General features: G+C 39.5%; 1 protein-coding gene across 2 annotated transcripts in view; it reads right to left on the bottom strand.

Moving 5' to 3' along the window:
• The window catches only part of igdcc4 (immunoglobulin superfamily, DCC subclass, member 4), a 52558-nt gene that overhangs the window by 17321 nt on the left and 17957 nt on the right, over positions 1-17280 (bottom strand). For both annotated transcript variants that reach the window (XM_053336492.1, XM_053336578.1), the window contains exons 2-4: positions 12915-13229; positions 7272-7413; positions 4489-4622 (exon numbers count right to left, since the gene is read on the bottom strand). In XM_053336492.1, coding sequence (XP_053192467.1) covers positions 4489-4622; positions 7272-7413; positions 12915-13229 — 591 coding nt within the window. The remainder of the gene's footprint in view (positions 1-4488; positions 4623-7271; positions 7414-12914; positions 13230-17280) is intronic.

Raw genomic sequence — 17280 nt, 5'->3', positions numbered from 1 at the left:
CACTAATGCAAGTTCTTATCGTTTCAGTCAAACTGGGATTTTAATTAAAAGAAGGGTGTATGCTGATGTCAGAATAGTCAAATAATGCTTATACTCGATATTCAGAAATTGTACTAATTTAACTTAATTGCTAGCATGCATTGTTTCGAGCATAATCTACAGTTAAATGTAGTATGAATCATTTTTTATTGTCATGTTTTGTTGATGTACTTCAAAAAATAGAAAATAATTTGTATCAGAATTGCATAACATGGAATGTATCATGTTCAAATTTAGTCACTAACTCAAATCACTGAACAATTTGCAATTCTTCTGTTAAACAGAGAAAATGAGCCTTAATAACTGGCTGAACAGAATAATACAGTACAATGCACTGATAGAGAGCTGAATTAAATGTGTAGGCTCAATGCCAGTTACCATATCAAAGATGAGTGTTTATATTAACACTCTACACAATAAAAGTTTCTTTATTGTGTGAGTGTTACAGCAGCAAATTAAATCTGAAGGATAGTAAGGTAGATAGAGGTAAATGTATAGCCCTTGCATTTCACATACGACAGCTGAAAGTGTTACATAAAGAAGAAAATGCAATAAGAAGAGCATGAAGGTATAAGAAGAGCAGGAAAAGGTATATAAATTACATAACATAAAGGACATATGGAAAAGGTCATTCTTTGTAGGCTGCAGTCTCATTAAAAAGGTACGGTGGCCGAGGCCCGCCATAGCTGCAAATAAAAGTAATGCTGCAAACAAAAACAAACGCTGCTGCAAATAAAAAGAAACGCTGCTGCATATAAAAGAAACGCTGCAAATAAAAAGACACACCGCAGCAAACAAAAAAACGCTGCAAATAAAAACAAACGCCGCTGCAAATAAAAGAAACACGCAGCAAACAAAAAAAAAACACCGCAGCATATAATAAAAAAAAACGATGCAAATAAAAAAAGCCACAACGGAAGTGGATTACCGGGGACTGTTTTTGCCGAAACACCGGAAGAAGAAACAACAACAACAGGACTACGAATTGGAAAACGAACTTGTTGTATTATTAGCTTCGGCTAACACGGGGAGACCACCAACGAGAGTGGAAACAACTGACGGCTACATAGTTCCGGCAGCTTATTACTGTCGTTGTTGCTGTTGCTTGTACGTGTAGGTCAGGAAAAGACGTAAAAGGGACTGTATATGGTTTGTTATTTGTGTTATTACGTTACGTGTTGGACTAAATACATGGATATATTGAGGAAAGTATTTCGATGTTATGGAAACGGATTTCATATTTCACAAGAATGGATACTTGGCGAGCTGTACAGAAAGTCCTGAGTCATAAGATGATCGTTGTGGATAAAGGGAAGACTTTGAAGGTATGTAGAGATTATAGCTGTTTTTACTTTAGCTGAGTGGCTAGCCGAGCCAATCGCTAATACTATTACGGCTGTGAGCAACCAATATAATTCGTGAGTGGTCTTGAATGAATCAGGGCAACCTATGCTTTCTAACAATGTACAGCATGAATAAATATGTTTAAGGGTTGGTGTTTAAAACATTCAGAAGGACTTGTGGCTACCTCCCAACCTCCGACCCGTCCCGTAGGCGGAACAGCGTGTTTTAAGTGTCTGCAGTTCTGATCCTCATCCCCATGTTGGCTGACACAGACAAGTCACCCTCAAACATGCTGAAAACCATATTTGATGTTTCGTTTGCAGTTAGTCATCCCTAATGTTTATGTGGCTTTGAGGATGTTCCTCACGTTGCCGGTGACAAACTGTGAGGACACAGCTTAAACTTCACATTAATCCAAATAATTATTGTTACCCACGCCTTAGATTATTGTTATCATGATTATTAATGATACAAACAACAACAACAACGACAGTAATAAGCTGCCGGAACTATGTATCCGTCAGTTGTTTCCACTCTCGTTAGTGGTCTCCCCGTGTTAGCCGAAGGTAACAATACACCGGCATTCTCCAGTTCAACTTCAAACCTGGGGCTACATCGCCTGACCAAATAACACATTAAAAAGTACATGTAGCGATATTAAACACTACCATTTTCACTTACTTTCTAGTTCGTTTTCCAATTCGTAGTCCTGTTGTTGTTGTTTCTTCTTCCGGTGTTTCGGCAAAAACAGTCCCCGGTAATCCACTTCTGTTGTGGCTTTTTTTATTTGCATCGGTTTTTTTATTATATGCTGCGGTGTTGTTTTTGTTTTTGTTTGCTGCGGTGTTTCTTTTATTTGCAGCGGCGTTTGTTTTTATTTGCAGCGTTTTTTTGTTTGCTGCGGTGTGTCTTTTTATTTGCAGCGTTTCTTTTATATGCAGCAGCGTTTCTTTTTATTTGCAGCAGTGTTTGTTTTTGTTTGCAGCATTACTTTTATTTGCAGCTATGGCGGATCTCGGCCACCGTAAAAAGGCAATTGAGAATATGTACGTTTTCAACAGCAATTAATCAGAGTTGAGAAAAGCTTCAGATTAATATTTTAACTGTGTAGCGGAAAAAACTCAATTTCTAATTGTTTTTAAAGAGTCATATTAAGACAGTTTAATTAACTCTGTGTCTAAAACATGTTTTTATCTGCTGTCTAACTTGACGAAAACAGTGGCAAAGTTAGCTTTTTTTGAATGGAAACAATGAAATATTTAAAAATCTGGTCCGTTTTGCACCCACCCTCTACAGTTCAAAAGGGAGAATAGTGGGTCAGTCTTCATATTCCCAGGTCCCTGATCCACATCATGCGACACTAGTGCATTTCAAAGTGTGCCCACTCTTAGGGGCAGTGGAGAACTTCAGGAGAGTCGCGGCATTGAGAAAAAATAACTGTAAACATCTAGTCATAGCTAACTTCAGGTATGCATGGGGCAAAATTAATTGATTTTTAGTACCTACAGTGAGAAAGGTGACAGAATCTGGGATGAACAGAAAACACACGTATGACCATGATTATTTCAAGTTTGTATTTTCATGGATTGGTCTTGATGATGCTGCACTGCCACAGTATGAGACCATGTACACTCCAATGTTATACAGAGACCAAACACCCAAGTTTGGGTTTTTGAGTTTTTTGATAGACAGCTAAAGGAATTGCAGTCACAGAAGAAAGCAATTGAGGTATTCAGCACTGTAAATACCAACAGAAGCAGAAACAGATGATGTTATGCAGGTAAACCCCACAACATTGGTGAAACATTACTCCTCCCTGCTGTTAAAGACATGTTTTTGGTAATAATGTAAAAAGCTGCTGCCACCAAGCCAAATGCGACTATTGTCTGACAATAACTTAGACATGGCATCTGATCTGAAGCGACTGAGAGCCCTTTCTTCTACTTTAAGCTGGATGAGTCTACCGACGTCACTAACTGTACTCAGTTAATGGTGTATGTGTGCTATATTATGCGGGCTCAGTCCCCAGGAGGAGTTTTTGTTTAGTAATTTTCTGCTGGTTTGTATTGGGTTAGGTTTAGGGTTAGGGTTAGAGATCTTCAAGGCTTTGACAGATTTTATTCAGGAGAGTCATATTGACTGAGGCTGCTATTTGGGAATATGTACTGATGTTAAAAAGGCAATGACAGGTTGTCGAAGAGGTCTGGTGTAACAGGTGCAAGCTGTTGCCCCAGCCGCTGTTGGAAGCACTGTATCATCCATCGCCAAGCCTTGGTGACCAAGAAGATGCCCAAAGAGCTACACATGGTCCTGGATGAGGCAGTAACAATTGTGAACCTAATTAAATCGTGTAACATTAATGACCATCTCCTCTCCATCTATTTAAACAATATGGGAACTCACTTGCAGTCATTGTGTAGCAAAGGGGCCTGTGAGATGTCCGAGGTGCTTGATTATTCTGTGTGATTCTGCAATATTTCAATCACAATACACCCATTGTTTTCCCCTCGGTCTGTTTATATTATAAGGGAATAAATACAGAGATACAGTACGTCCAGATATTATGATATTCCCATTCACTGACAGTAGCTGTGCAGAACCAACCTTTTCTGCAACTGAAGTTACCACAGTCTTAAAATGATCAGAGTAACCACAATATTCACATATGAATTCTCAATAATAACAGATCCACTCTATTCTGTTGTTCTCCCTTTCAACATATCTTAAAAGCTCCACTGAAAAATGGGGATTTTAAATTATAACTTCACGTGAATGTTTGAGTATCACTGTGCAGAATGATGTAGTGGAGATGCAGAAGATGTAATTTATTGAAAAGTTATTGAACTTTTTTGTGGAAAAATCATCTCAGACACAACTTCTTAAAACACAACATTCTTTAGATTTAGATAATACTGATTACAATAGTTTCAAACACACAATACAAACACTGGGTTTCACACAACATAATATGAGAGACAGAGTACCATTTCATTAGCACTGGACATACCTAATAAAGTAAAACTGAGTTTTTGGGATTGGCATGGCAGCTCCCAGTGGGGCCTGGCTGCGTATTCAAACACTATAGAGCACTGCAACAGATCTCACCTGTGGTGACAGAGAGCCTGGCTTCATGACTGATGTCCTTCCTGGCAGAATTGGATGCAACACAGCTGTAGGCACCCTCATCCTCCTTGGTAACCTCCAGAATCTGCAGCACCCCATTCGGAAGGGAAATGAACCTGTTGCAGAGGAGAGGTTACAGAGGGAGAGAGGGTAAGAAGGTGAATGAAAGAGGCACAAACAACTGAATAAATGGCTTTGTGCTGTGTAGAATGAAACATCCAGCTGATCAACTCAGCATGGGTCCTGCTGGGTCTTTACAGGGCTCCATCCTTTATTCAGGAGTGAGACTATTGTGTGCAAGAAAAAAATCCTGCATTACAGGAACATCAAGAGGAAAGTTGTTTTCCGGACAGAGAGTCACCGTTAATAAGCTTGCATATGTTGTGTTTTTGGGGTACATTGTCTACTTGTACTGTTGATATTTACATGACTATGTGCTTACAGCTCTCTACTTATTCCTCCTTTATGGAGGTCATGCTCCAGATGTATTACTCTAGGCCCCCAGGGCCCTAGTAATGTAATGCCATCCCACAATCTATTATTGCTGTTATTATAGCATATTAATCCCACCAAAATGTGACCAGTGGCACCCAGTTTTCGAGGGAGGGAGGAAGGGAAAGGTTTGATAGATAGACAGAGTAGAGAAGGTAAAAAAAAGAGGGGAAAAAGGGGAAAATTAAGAGTAGTGGATGAGTGGTGGATGGGAAAAACAAAGAAAGAAAAGAAGAGACAATGAGAAACAGGAGGCCATGAATGAAAAGAAAACAGCGACAGAGGAGTAACAGGAATAGAAATGGAAAGGGGATAATAGCAGAGCATGAAAGAGCAAGAGCGAGGCAGACGGGCTAATAGAGAGGAAAAGGCACATTAAAGCAAGAGAAAACACACAGAGAAGAAGCCAGTGATGTATCAGTCATCCTTTGGCTCATCTTTGTGAGAGGCCATTAACAACGCCTGAGGTGGGAGAACCACATCCCTCCAATAAGACCTCATGAGCAGGGAGCTGTTTGCGGGTCATGCAGGGCTATAGCAGCCATTAGCGCTTAGTTCTGTGCAATAAGACTGGAAACAAATTCCAAGGCGCTGGGGCCAGCAGAGCCACAGTGAAATGTCAATATCATTAAATGGCTCAGCAACTGAGAATATTTGTGAAAGAGAACTGTGAGACAGACCTGACATACACAGGTTAAGAATGTGGCAGATATTTTTTTCTGATCTGTAAGAGCACAGAGGGTTCATAGTGAGTTTGAGCTAAGTTTGTTTTAAACTTGAGCTAATTCTTCAGATCCTGTAGCTGCTGATTAGCATTTAGATAATAGATAGTTCTGTACTTAAACTTATCTATTCTACTCAACATTCAAAGCCACATTACTGTAAAATGGGAATAGAAAAATAAGAAAATAAAAAAGTTAAAATAAACATACATGTTGTAACTAAAAGTTCTGTTCATTAAGCTAGCATGTTTCAATGCATTTAATTGTTAACTAACAGTGCACTCTGATTCCTTCACTCAAGCTTTAATTGCATACATTATGTGCACCAGAAGAATATACAAAGAGGATGAGGTAATGGTGAGGTTGCACTTAAGTGGCACTACATGATTTGAATGTACATGTAGGCTTCATATATTTAGTAAGCATAGAAAGAAAATTTAAATTTCAAACTACAGGATTAGGAGGTTTTCTGGTTCAGGTTCACTTTACAATGCGCTCACTTTCACAACTGATTTCAGAAGAAACCCACCATGTCTAACAGGCATGGGAGGGGGGGGGTTTCTCTATCTTTTCTCTTTGTTCAAGTGGGTGATTCTGAAATAATTTACAATGTTAGAGATGGATAAAGCTCTTGAAATGAACTGCAGGCAGTGATATCATATTTATTATTGTGAAATTAAGTGGATGATGATGATTTTTATTTGTACTAGGATTTAATCTTGATGGGGCTTAACCCAGTAGACCAATTTATGGCTCTTAGAAACTTAATGAATTCAGCAGCAGATCAATAACTCAAATGTGCTGAAGGAGCCTGAAAGTATTTCAGATTATTTTTAGTTTTTCTAAATAAATTAAGTTTATTTCCTTTAGAAAATTAAATTAAATGTTACTCAAATTAAATATATGCATATAACTTATCATCTATGACTTTCCTTTTGTTGCAAGATCTTTTTTGGCATTATGTGCAAGACAATACTAGAATATCCTACTATGTCTCTTCCTATTTCCCTCATTTACTGTCATCTCTGGGACACATGGGTAAAGGATCTAGAAGCAGACATAGGGCAGCACAAGTTGAATGAAAAAAGGCTTTAATAAATCAAAGTACAAAAACAAGCCTAAATGTCCAAAAAGCTGGCAGGTCAAAAACAGACGGATTGTTCAAACCATAAGCAATGGCAAGAACAGATAAGAGACAGGATCAGAATACAAAATGACTGAAGAGAAGGAATGAATGACTGAGACCAGTAAATGTAGAAGAAGAACAGGTGAGGGTGGGGCGGTGGGCAAGCAGGAGCTGACTGTCTGATGAAAAAACTGAGAGGATGACATGGCTAAAGATGCTAGATGCAGGGTATGTGAAGGGAAAACCAGACTGATAGAGAAGCACAGAGAGGAACCCCAGAACAAACAGAAAACCAAATCCCAGAAAACACATTAACGAAATGAGTAGGACCATGACACTCCCACTACCCACTACTAGAGAAGAGAGAAGAGGAAAGAAGATCTTAAGAATAAGATGAAGGACAATAACAACAGAAGCAGAGTCACCTTGTGTCTTCAGGGACAGTCACTTTGTCCTTTTCCCAGGTAATAACAGGTGTGGGAACTCCCTCAATCTGGCACTCAAAGCGGGCAGCACCCCCAACAGGCACTGTTTGGGGTGATGGCTCCTGATGGAACTGAGACAGACCTGAGGGTACAGAGACAATGGATCAGGAAATATCTAAGCTGAATTAGCAAGATACAGTAGCCTTAAAACTTTGTACTTTACTTGCGTTAGTATTAGGAGTCATTAGTATGCTGGTACCTGAACTAATGCTTTAGTTATTGACCTTTTTTTCATTTAGTGAAAATCTACATTTCATATCACCTACTACAGGTACCTCTGATATGGTGACCGTTTGTTTGATGTAGGTCACACATTATTTGACAAAGGCAATTATCTCAAATCTGGAGTCCATAATTGTTCTCCAGCTCCCTTTTCGCCAGTGCCAACATGGACAGCGTCATGACCACTCTAGTCAAAATGAAAAGTTTTCTGTACACTGACTGTGTGTACGCCATGCAAGAATTGTGGGTCCACGACTTAATACAACATGAAAATTAAATTGGTCCTTAAAGTTTTTTTTAAAAGTTTGAGTATCTGTGCATAACATTGCTACTGTCTCCATTTCACAAGTTCCAATTATTGTATTCAAGCCATTTTGAGGCTTTTAAAGGTAACATTTTGAAATGTATAATTTAATTAAAGACTTGTTCAGACTCTTTAAATACCCTTGAATGTCCTGATTAGGAGAAATTTTGGGATTTAATCAGGCTTGGCTAGATTATTTCTCCTCTCTAGGTTGAGTCTTGGCAGCGCTCCAGTTTTCACAGCCTCAACACATTCACACACAGGAATGCATACTACTGTAGATAATACTGAGCACCAGGGGGCAGCAGTGGGCACTATCCGAGGGCCTCTAACCTCTGACCCCAACAGGCTGTCAGAGGAGAGAACAAAACTGGTTGGCTGTCCCAACCACTTCGCCTGTAGCCCTGCCTGAGGAGTAGAGAGTGGGGGGTGTGTGGGGGGGGGGGGGGGTGGATCAAAGGAGAGAGTACAGAAAGAAGAGAGAAGGCAAACTAAGGCGGGGAGAAAGAGGTAACGGCAGAAGAATCCAAATCCCAATTAATAGAACTGTATGGAGAAAATTCAGTATACATGTATCAATGGCATAAAATACAAGGTGAATCATTATATCACATATTTATTGTGTACAGCAAAATGCCACAAAACAAATTCATCTATTTCAATACAAAGATTGGTAGTTCTGTAACACATTTACTTCATATGGAGCAAATGGCAGAACTGATTCAGACCAGATTTGTAGAGTTGTTCGCACAGCCTGAAAACATGTAAAGACTATCCAGCAGTAGCATGTACAATAATCTGCTTTGCAGGAAGGACAAAGCCGATTCATGCATTTCAAAAGACTGCCAGTAGCAGAGATACTGTTTAATCAAAGAAGAGATTATAAGTGAACAACTGCTGCAGCTATCTGTTTATTTATTTATTTATGTTTTACAATAGATTAGATCTTATGGGTAATAAAGTTTGTAATTTGCTTACAATGATATCTCACTGACTGTATATAAATTTCACATCAGTGTGACATATTTCAGACTAAGCATGGTACAGTGACATTAGCTAATTGTCACTAAACATAAAGTAAAGCTGAAGTTGAGAGAATGTCATAGATTTTCAGGTATTTTGACCTGATGATGTGGCTAGAAAGTGACCAAAGTTATAGCAATGTATCCTGAGGGGGGCATGAATGGTTGGATCAAATGTCATCCATTCAGCCATTGTCAGGATATTTAAGTCAGGAAGAAAGTGGTGGACCAACTAAGAGACAGACAATGCCATCAACAGAGCTAAAAGGCTGTAAGAGTGGGGACACAGTGGAATGCCAAATGACTTTAAACAAACAAAACAATGGAATAGATGACTGTGTGGATCCTGGCACCACTGTAGCTCTCTAACTTTGTTTTAGAGGTGGGTGTTGTCAAACTTGCAGCCAATAACATGGCCGAACAAGAAAAGGAACAAAAGTAAAAAAAATGTGTTTAGGACATCTAGGCTGAAATAACATTTCTCAATGAGTATGTAAATGCTGCATGCTGACACACATGTTTGGCCCTAGTATCAGAAAGCATTTGAATCATTTCAGAAAAAAACAAAAAACATGTAATGACTGTTGCAGGAGGAGTTGATGATTAACCCCTGCCATTTTCAGCCATTACAGCATGATGCCCTCATGTAAACACACCACCTGTAACACTACCAGAGTGCCTGATGGGGTGCCAGACTCACTGTGCGTATGTGTGAGTGTGTGCACGTGTAAATTTGAGTGCATGTCTGCTGAGCTACTTGTACCTTAGTGTTTACTCTGCTGTGTGCCTTGATGCCAGTGCACAGTCTGCCTGTGATTACATTTCTGGATCACTGTGTGCATGTGTGTGCATATGTGAGTGGTGAAAAACAGCTGATCAGCGAGAGTGCACATTAGCAGATATTAATGCAAAGGGGGGTGGTGGGTGTTCAGAGAAGACATTTTTGCCCATGCTGTGATGGAACAATGGTGACTGGCCAAGCTTCCACCTCCGCTCTGTCAAAGCATAATCATATTAGTCTTTTCCCAGGACTCCATGATTTCATTGCAGTCCTTAGGCCTGCAATGAAATTCCATGGCAGATCTGTTTGGCACCATGCAGAGCACACATTCAGATGTTGCAAAAGTGACACTCTTCTTCTCAGGCATGTGGTGGTGATATGCTAGGCAAATTTTCAGAGTAACACTGCCAGTAAAAGGTGTCATACAGGGTAAAAAATATGTCTCATCGCTTCCTAGCAACAAGATCTTTCTGTGTTTTAAAAAAACATTTTAAGGCAGCTCCTTGGGCACTGCACTATGTAAAGTGTGTAACCTTTCGTTGTGCTACATAAAAATTCACAATCTTGTCTCTTTGTTCCCTCTTTTTTTCTTTTTTCATTGCTTTTCTCTTTCGCTCTGTCTCACTCTCGCCCTTGACTTTACCCCGACTCTTTCTTTGTCTTTGTCCATCTCTCTATCTATGCCCCACTCTTTGGCCCCACAGCTATCAGATTGCAGCACGTTTCCCCTCCCCTTGTACAAGCAGATAGTTCCACCCATGACCTCTTTGCTACCCAGCTTTCAGGCTGAGTAAAACTGTGAAAACCTATCAAGCATTCCCCCAGCCTAAACACAGCTTTGTAATAGCTACTGGAACAATGTGTATATAAATGTTTTATATTTACGGTAAACAAGGGTGAAAATGAATCCACTTAAAGGTGTAAATTAGTCATACGTGTTATTAAGTAAGAGCCAGTAAATAAAACAGTAAATGTACTTGAGCTACCATTTTTCATCTAAAAGTGATTCTCCACATGCTCTTTTTCTTTGGGAATGGAATGTATATTTTGAGGAAAAAGAGGAATTTTTGATGCATTTATATCCAGCTGCCTCAAAATAACTTACTCAAATCATGCAAGAGACATAACGAGACAGAGGGAACACACTGCAATGAAAGCAACATACATTTTAAAATATGTGTACCCAAAACTACTAGTGCAAAAAGTGCACTATTAAAATTTTAAATGAAGAGGATGTGCACATTTCTGTTTTAGTTCTATTTGAATATGGTGCTATTAAAAATGCACAGAACTATAATGAAGAAAAAACTAGCACATTTAGTCTAAGGCAGTGTTTTTGCATGGAGAACAGAACACACTTTCTCATGGTTATGACAGCACCACTGTGATTGAATGCTGGCAGGAATTAGGAAACATTGACATTCACCTCAGCAGTCTCATAATGAGAAAGGTTAATTGGTCTAATTAGTGTCAAAAGCTGTTTTTTCTAGTAACATAATTTACCCACGGATGTATTTGGGACATGTAATGTGTACGCTGTATGCTGCCTCTGGCATTTTGCCGAGAAAAAAGTGAGTGAGAGACTGAACGGCTCCAGGCCTAAATTCATTTTTTATCTTTATTTGAAGAGAGCAGGTCTCTTTCATGGTCTCCCTCCCTCTCCCCGACACATCCACATGCTTTTAGACAAGGCCACATGCATCATACACCGAGACAGGGAAAAAGGAGCAGGTGGCTTTCATAATGTGTTTTCACAGATGTGATCTCTCTCATTTCTGGTAGTGAAGACACAGTAGGAAATGAGAATGTCCGTTCAATGTCAATGTTAAGGCAGCTCGGCTCCAACCTCTTGCACACTGGTCACATCTATCTCATAGCCTCTCACCACTGATTTAATTCAAAAACCACACACACAGACATGCACACACTTAATACACACACATACAAACTGAAGGTCATTCCTAATGGTCTCTGAAGCCTTTTCTTCCACCATCACTTCAAACTCTCTTCAGCCTTTTCCACCTTCCCACCATTCATCCAACTTCCCCCTCTCTCCCCTTATTGTCCCTCAAACAAGAAGTCCTCATAAATAGGCATGTGGCAGCTGACAAAAGAGGGAGCATCTGCAGAGTATACTGTTTCATTTTATACAAAGCTAATGACTAAATAAAGACTACCACTTAAGACTGTGAGAGAAAAAGGTCCCCTTGGAGGGGCATTTTAAAAAGCTACATTCTGTCCTCTCATCCCTCACACCCACCTCCTCCTGATCGTTTCTCTCATTTTCACTCACACTTCCTCCGTCTTTCCGTGCCTTTTAACAAACAGTTGTTTAAGAGTGTACCTGTTCCCAGGACACTTGTTAGCACTCCACCAGAGGATAAGTCTCATATTTGAGACAGAGGAGAAACAAGTTCATCTCCATCCACACAAGGAAATACCCTTTACAAAATTCTGACAAATCACATTGATGTGTGTGTGAGTGCATACCCAAACTAAAATTCAAACCAGTGTTCTGTCATTCATATTAGCAATGTTACAAACTATATTGTATCTGCCTATTTCAAGCACATATCAACACATGTGAAATGATAATAAAGTAGCTGTGGTGAACTTATATACAGTACAGATACAGTATTTTATTATACTTTATTATATAAGCTATTTCCTGCTTCAGTCTAACCATATGAACAGAACTTTACATAGGGCTGCAACTAACAATTATTTCCATTAGTGATGGGCTATTTCCTCAATGAATCCTCTGGCCTATTTAATGCCAAAAAATTGTGAAAAATAACCAGTGCAATTTCACAGAGAACAAGGAGGTATCTGGACCAAACGTGCAGTTTACTTTTATCAAAACACTATAAAAGCAGCAAATTTGCACATCTGAAAAGCTTGAACTGCAGACTTTTTGTTGTTGTTGACATTTTAACTTAAAAATAGACTTAAACAAGAAATCTTTTAGCAATTAAATTTCTCCAACCAATTGATTGACTGTCTAATAATCAGCTCTACTAATGATGTAATGAAATAATTGTTTAAGTATGCATCAATCTGTCCAATAACTTTCTACACTCTTGTTTTTCAGGAGGGAGGAGCATGTACTGGTTAAAATGTCACAGGGCTAACACACCTAGACAGATCAATTCACCCACTCACATTGCACCATTTTTTAGCTTCCAACTAGCATGTGTTTTAAACAAAAGCACCCAAAAGAAACTAAGGTACACCAAGTGTTACTGGTCACTTACTTGCCAGGAGCACATTTACAGTCCGACTGGTCAAGGCTCCAAGGGCACTGGCACTCACACAGCTGTAGCCACCCTCCACACCCGGGGGAGGCTGGCCATCCTTAGCGGTGGGCAGAAGGAGGAGGGATCCGTTGGCTAAATACTGCAAAAAGTCACCCCCCTGCAGAGGTAGGGGCCGGCCATCTTGAAGCCAGGTGACATTGAAAGGTGTATCGCTGGCCCCCAGGTTGCAGTGCAGCAAGAGGGGCGATCCTGGCTCCAACACTACATGGCTGGGCCCAGCCCCGCAGCTCAGCTCCACTGAAACAGGCTTTTCTGTGGGGGGCAAATAAATCAAAGACAGTTAACCATGGCCTGAATTGCACTAGTCTATGATAGGCTCATTAATCTAAGTTTATAGACATATAATAATAATTTAACATATATCCCTACATTTTCACTTTCTTTCAAAGTATGCTGTATGTGCAGCATTTTTATTGGTCTGTGAACACTATCACAGCAACTACAACACAAGTTTATGAATTAATTTTTTCCTTAATTTATCCAATTATTAAGTTCTTACATCTTCATCATTTTTATTTTTGGCTATTTTTGTCTACTTTATGAGTTTACGCATTCAGCAATTTGTCATTTTAAAGCAAAACTTCATAGGGTCAATAGTGTTGGCAGGACAGATGGATAGTGGTAGTGCATTCCAGAGGCAGGGTTTTTTGGGGACAGAGAGGAAGCCGGAGTCAGAGCAGGAGGAGGAGCTCTGAAAATGAAATGGGTGCAGCAGCATGGAAGGATTTGTATGTCAGCAGAGGGACATTAAAGTCAGTGAGAAAGCGGGAAGTCCAGGAGTCAGAGGTTGACGAGCTAATGTGAGATGAGCGGCTGCTTTATATGCTACAGTCAAATGAGATGTTGCTGTTGATCTGCCTTGATCATGTTGTTTATTCATTTAAACACAAGTATTTCATCATGAGTAATTTTCATTCATTTAAATAGTCTTGTAACACAATCAGTATTTCATTAAATACAATGCAATTTTGAAGAGTCACATGATGTGGGCAACAGGTTTGGCAACCTAAAGGGGCTGAAACAGTTTTTTTCTCAATTAAAGTGAAGAGAAAGCAAGTCACCCTCTTGTATGGAAGAATATTAGCTACAATCAACCCAAGTCATCTGGAGTTTCTACAAGAAACTGCCCAAATAGAGCAAAGTCTGGGCTAACTAGCATTACTACTACTAACCAGATACAAGCTAACTGCAAGATGGGTAGGCCCCCTCTTTCTATGCAACATCATCCTGCAGCTTCTCCACCTTTACTATCCTGACTTTCTTGAACTTGACAGAGGTCACAGGTCCCTGAGACACAAACCCGACAGAGACCAGCTACCATGAGCTTTCCTCACCTGTGTTCCTGCACTTCCAGGACAGAAATCACATTGCTGATGCAGTGTGGAGGAGGGGGACAATGACATGGAACAGGGTTAGTTGTTGAGATACGGGCCAAACAAACAGCTGCTACATGAAAGATAGATACAAATTTGATGTCTTGTGATGTCTCATGCCCATCAGCATTGGCCTAGTATAAGACACACACAAGCAATAATGTTTTCTAAAGTATAAGTGTGTATTAATGTTATATGTGAATACATGTATGAATAGATATATCTTTACTTCTTTTTTCTCAGGTTATAACTGTATATGGATGTTTCACTGTAATGAGTCAACAATTCATAAGCCTGCTTTACATGCATGTTTCATCTTTTTTTCTTTTATTTGTGTGTGTGAGAGTGTTGTCATGTGTGCATAATGTGTCTGTATAACTGTATGCATGCTTGTATTTCTTAGTTTTTTGCTGGTGAATGTTACAGGAGTCAGTGTGGTCCATGAACGCACCACCGTCACCAGCTGGATGATATTCACAGCAGCTGGTACTGTGTCTCCGGGCTGTCCTCACTTGCCTTTTGGGTGAAGTTGAACAAGGAAGAAGGAAATGGTGATCAATTCTCTCAGATGTGCGTGTGTGTTCAGTGTATTCCTATCCACATATGAGGGAATACTGCTAGACATACATCTGTCAACTGGAGGTTTGAACCATGTGAGCTGGCCCATATCAGAATGGAGGCAGCAACCACAGTGGGGGGTCAATCACTGTTCTCATACTTGTTATGCCAGGCGATATGTGCTTCTCACAGCGTATCGCCTGGCATAGTGCACATGAGTGTGGTGCAAGGGTCCATCATCCACACTTCCCTTTGTGTAGTAAGAGAGGGGAGAGCAGACACACCCACCCTCATGTGTGTATTCCTCATCACAGGAAAGTGAATAGCGCCAGACACTCTTCTATTCACCAGAGGTTGAAAGTGTCCTGTCCCTGACAGCATTTTACCAAGCACAGTAAAACACAATCTACACACGATCCACACACAACATACAATTTCAACCCATTTGTCACCACAAGATTCAAAGGGTGTGTACACAGCTGCTCTCTTCATTATCTTTCCTCCTATCCTACTCCCTCTGCTGCTTTTGAAACTAAAATGTAAAAGACATATGACGATAATGTCATAAGAGGTTACTGATATAAAAGACAAACATAACTTACCATTTTCAGTGTGTAGGTTGCTAGCTTAGAGGTTGTTATTACTGTTGTTAATTCATGTAGCAATAGGGATTTAAAAAAAAAATAACATTGAGATATTGGAAGGGCAGGAGAATGTCACCTGAAATAGGCAAAATGTGGCAGGCTTATACCAAAAGTTAGACCATTCCCATCCTTACTTATCACGATTGACCACTTCTCCAAATTGTCTGGGTACAAAGTGAGTCACTTTTCATGGGCTATAGCAGGTAATACATAGTTTGGTACAGCACTAAGACCTTGTGTGTCTTAATTTTGAACCCCTCCTGAACAATATAAGACTGACACAAAGTCAGTCCCCCCTTTTCCTCTCACTGTGGGTCAAGGCAAATGTGCTTAAAATGAACTGTGCACCAAAATTCAATTATCTTTTACAGACACTACCTATTGGAATTCTATTGAAGTATTTAAAACTATTTAACAGCTTGTGCAACACATTTCTCTGGAACATCAAACATCCTAATGAAGAAAATTACACAGAACAGTGGGCAAAGGAGGGTTTGGCATCCCAAACCTTGTACTATATCTTTATAGCATGGGCACATGACACACTGGTCCCTATCCCCCTATGGCACCTCTCTGGTATGCCATTGACAGTTCTTTATGCAGACCTATACACACTATTAACTTTACCATAACTAAGCTGACAGTAGAACAAACTCACTCATTCCTATTTCATATGCAGTGGAGGAGGATTACAGGTATTTGTGAAGTGGATTCACACCACAACTTCCATTTAGTGAAACCAGAAGTTGTGCATAACCATAGACTTAAGGCGATGTGTATGAGGGGTGCACCATTAAGTCATTTGACACTCTTAAAGAGACATTTAACCTGGCTAAAAAACAGTTTTGGAGGTATTTGCAACTCAGACATCTGTTAGTCCAAACTTTTGGTTGTGTTTCTACACCTCCTCCTGGTGCCAACACTGTTAAGCATATACTAGAGTCCTTTGATAAAGGGCTTCTTGCTATTACTCAACACGTTTAAACTGCTCAGATAAATCAGTCTTTGCCATGAAATTGGTGTGTGAGGCTGACATGGGAGTTTCATTCATAATCTGAGGAATTTTAGGAAATGGTCAGAGAGCTTAAAACTAGAGTTGTTCACTTTAACATCTTGGAGTATACTAGACCATATCCACAATTAAGCATTTGGCTCATGACAGCAAATTTTAACAAATTTTCATGGTATCATAAAACAAAAATACTCACTCAATCAGTATGTTCTTCCTACTGTACTTTACAGCCATATATTTTAATATTTATTTTTGACTATTTCCATAATCTTTGAAATACTGTATTTGACTTTCATAGTCTGGTATTATTGTGTTTTTTCTCTTTGTCTTACAAGAGTAAGTGATGTCAGAGACATTTTTTCATTAATTTCCATGGAAAACATGATAGGAAAGGGTAGAAAATGTGTAGAAAAAAGAAGAGAGCTAATGAAAAAAGATGGGAAAGATCAAGAGAGAGGAGATCAGAGACAAAGAGCTGAAGACTGACTATCTTGAATGACATACGTGACAGCACTTATTTATCTTTTATAAGGGGTCTGGTAAGTATGAGAAACACAGGGAAGATCATGAAATAAGTAAGGGTCTATTGTAGCTCTACATTTCTTTGCACTGCGTTCAGAAGACTACACATATCAGTCTATGCATTTTCAATGATTACTGCTTTTAAAGCACACATTTTTCTTCATACATTATGCACTAACATCTGTTTCATACTC

Source organism: Scomber japonicus, chromosome 1 (genome assembly GCF_027409825.1).
Source record: "Scomber japonicus isolate fScoJap1 chromosome 1, fScoJap1.pri, whole genome shotgun sequence".
Classification (NCBI taxonomy): Eukaryota; Metazoa; Chordata; class Actinopteri; order Scombriformes; family Scombridae; genus Scomber; species Scomber japonicus.
The sequence above is the reverse complement of the archived record's forward strand: the minus strand, read 5'-3'. Positions and strand labels throughout refer to the sequence as shown.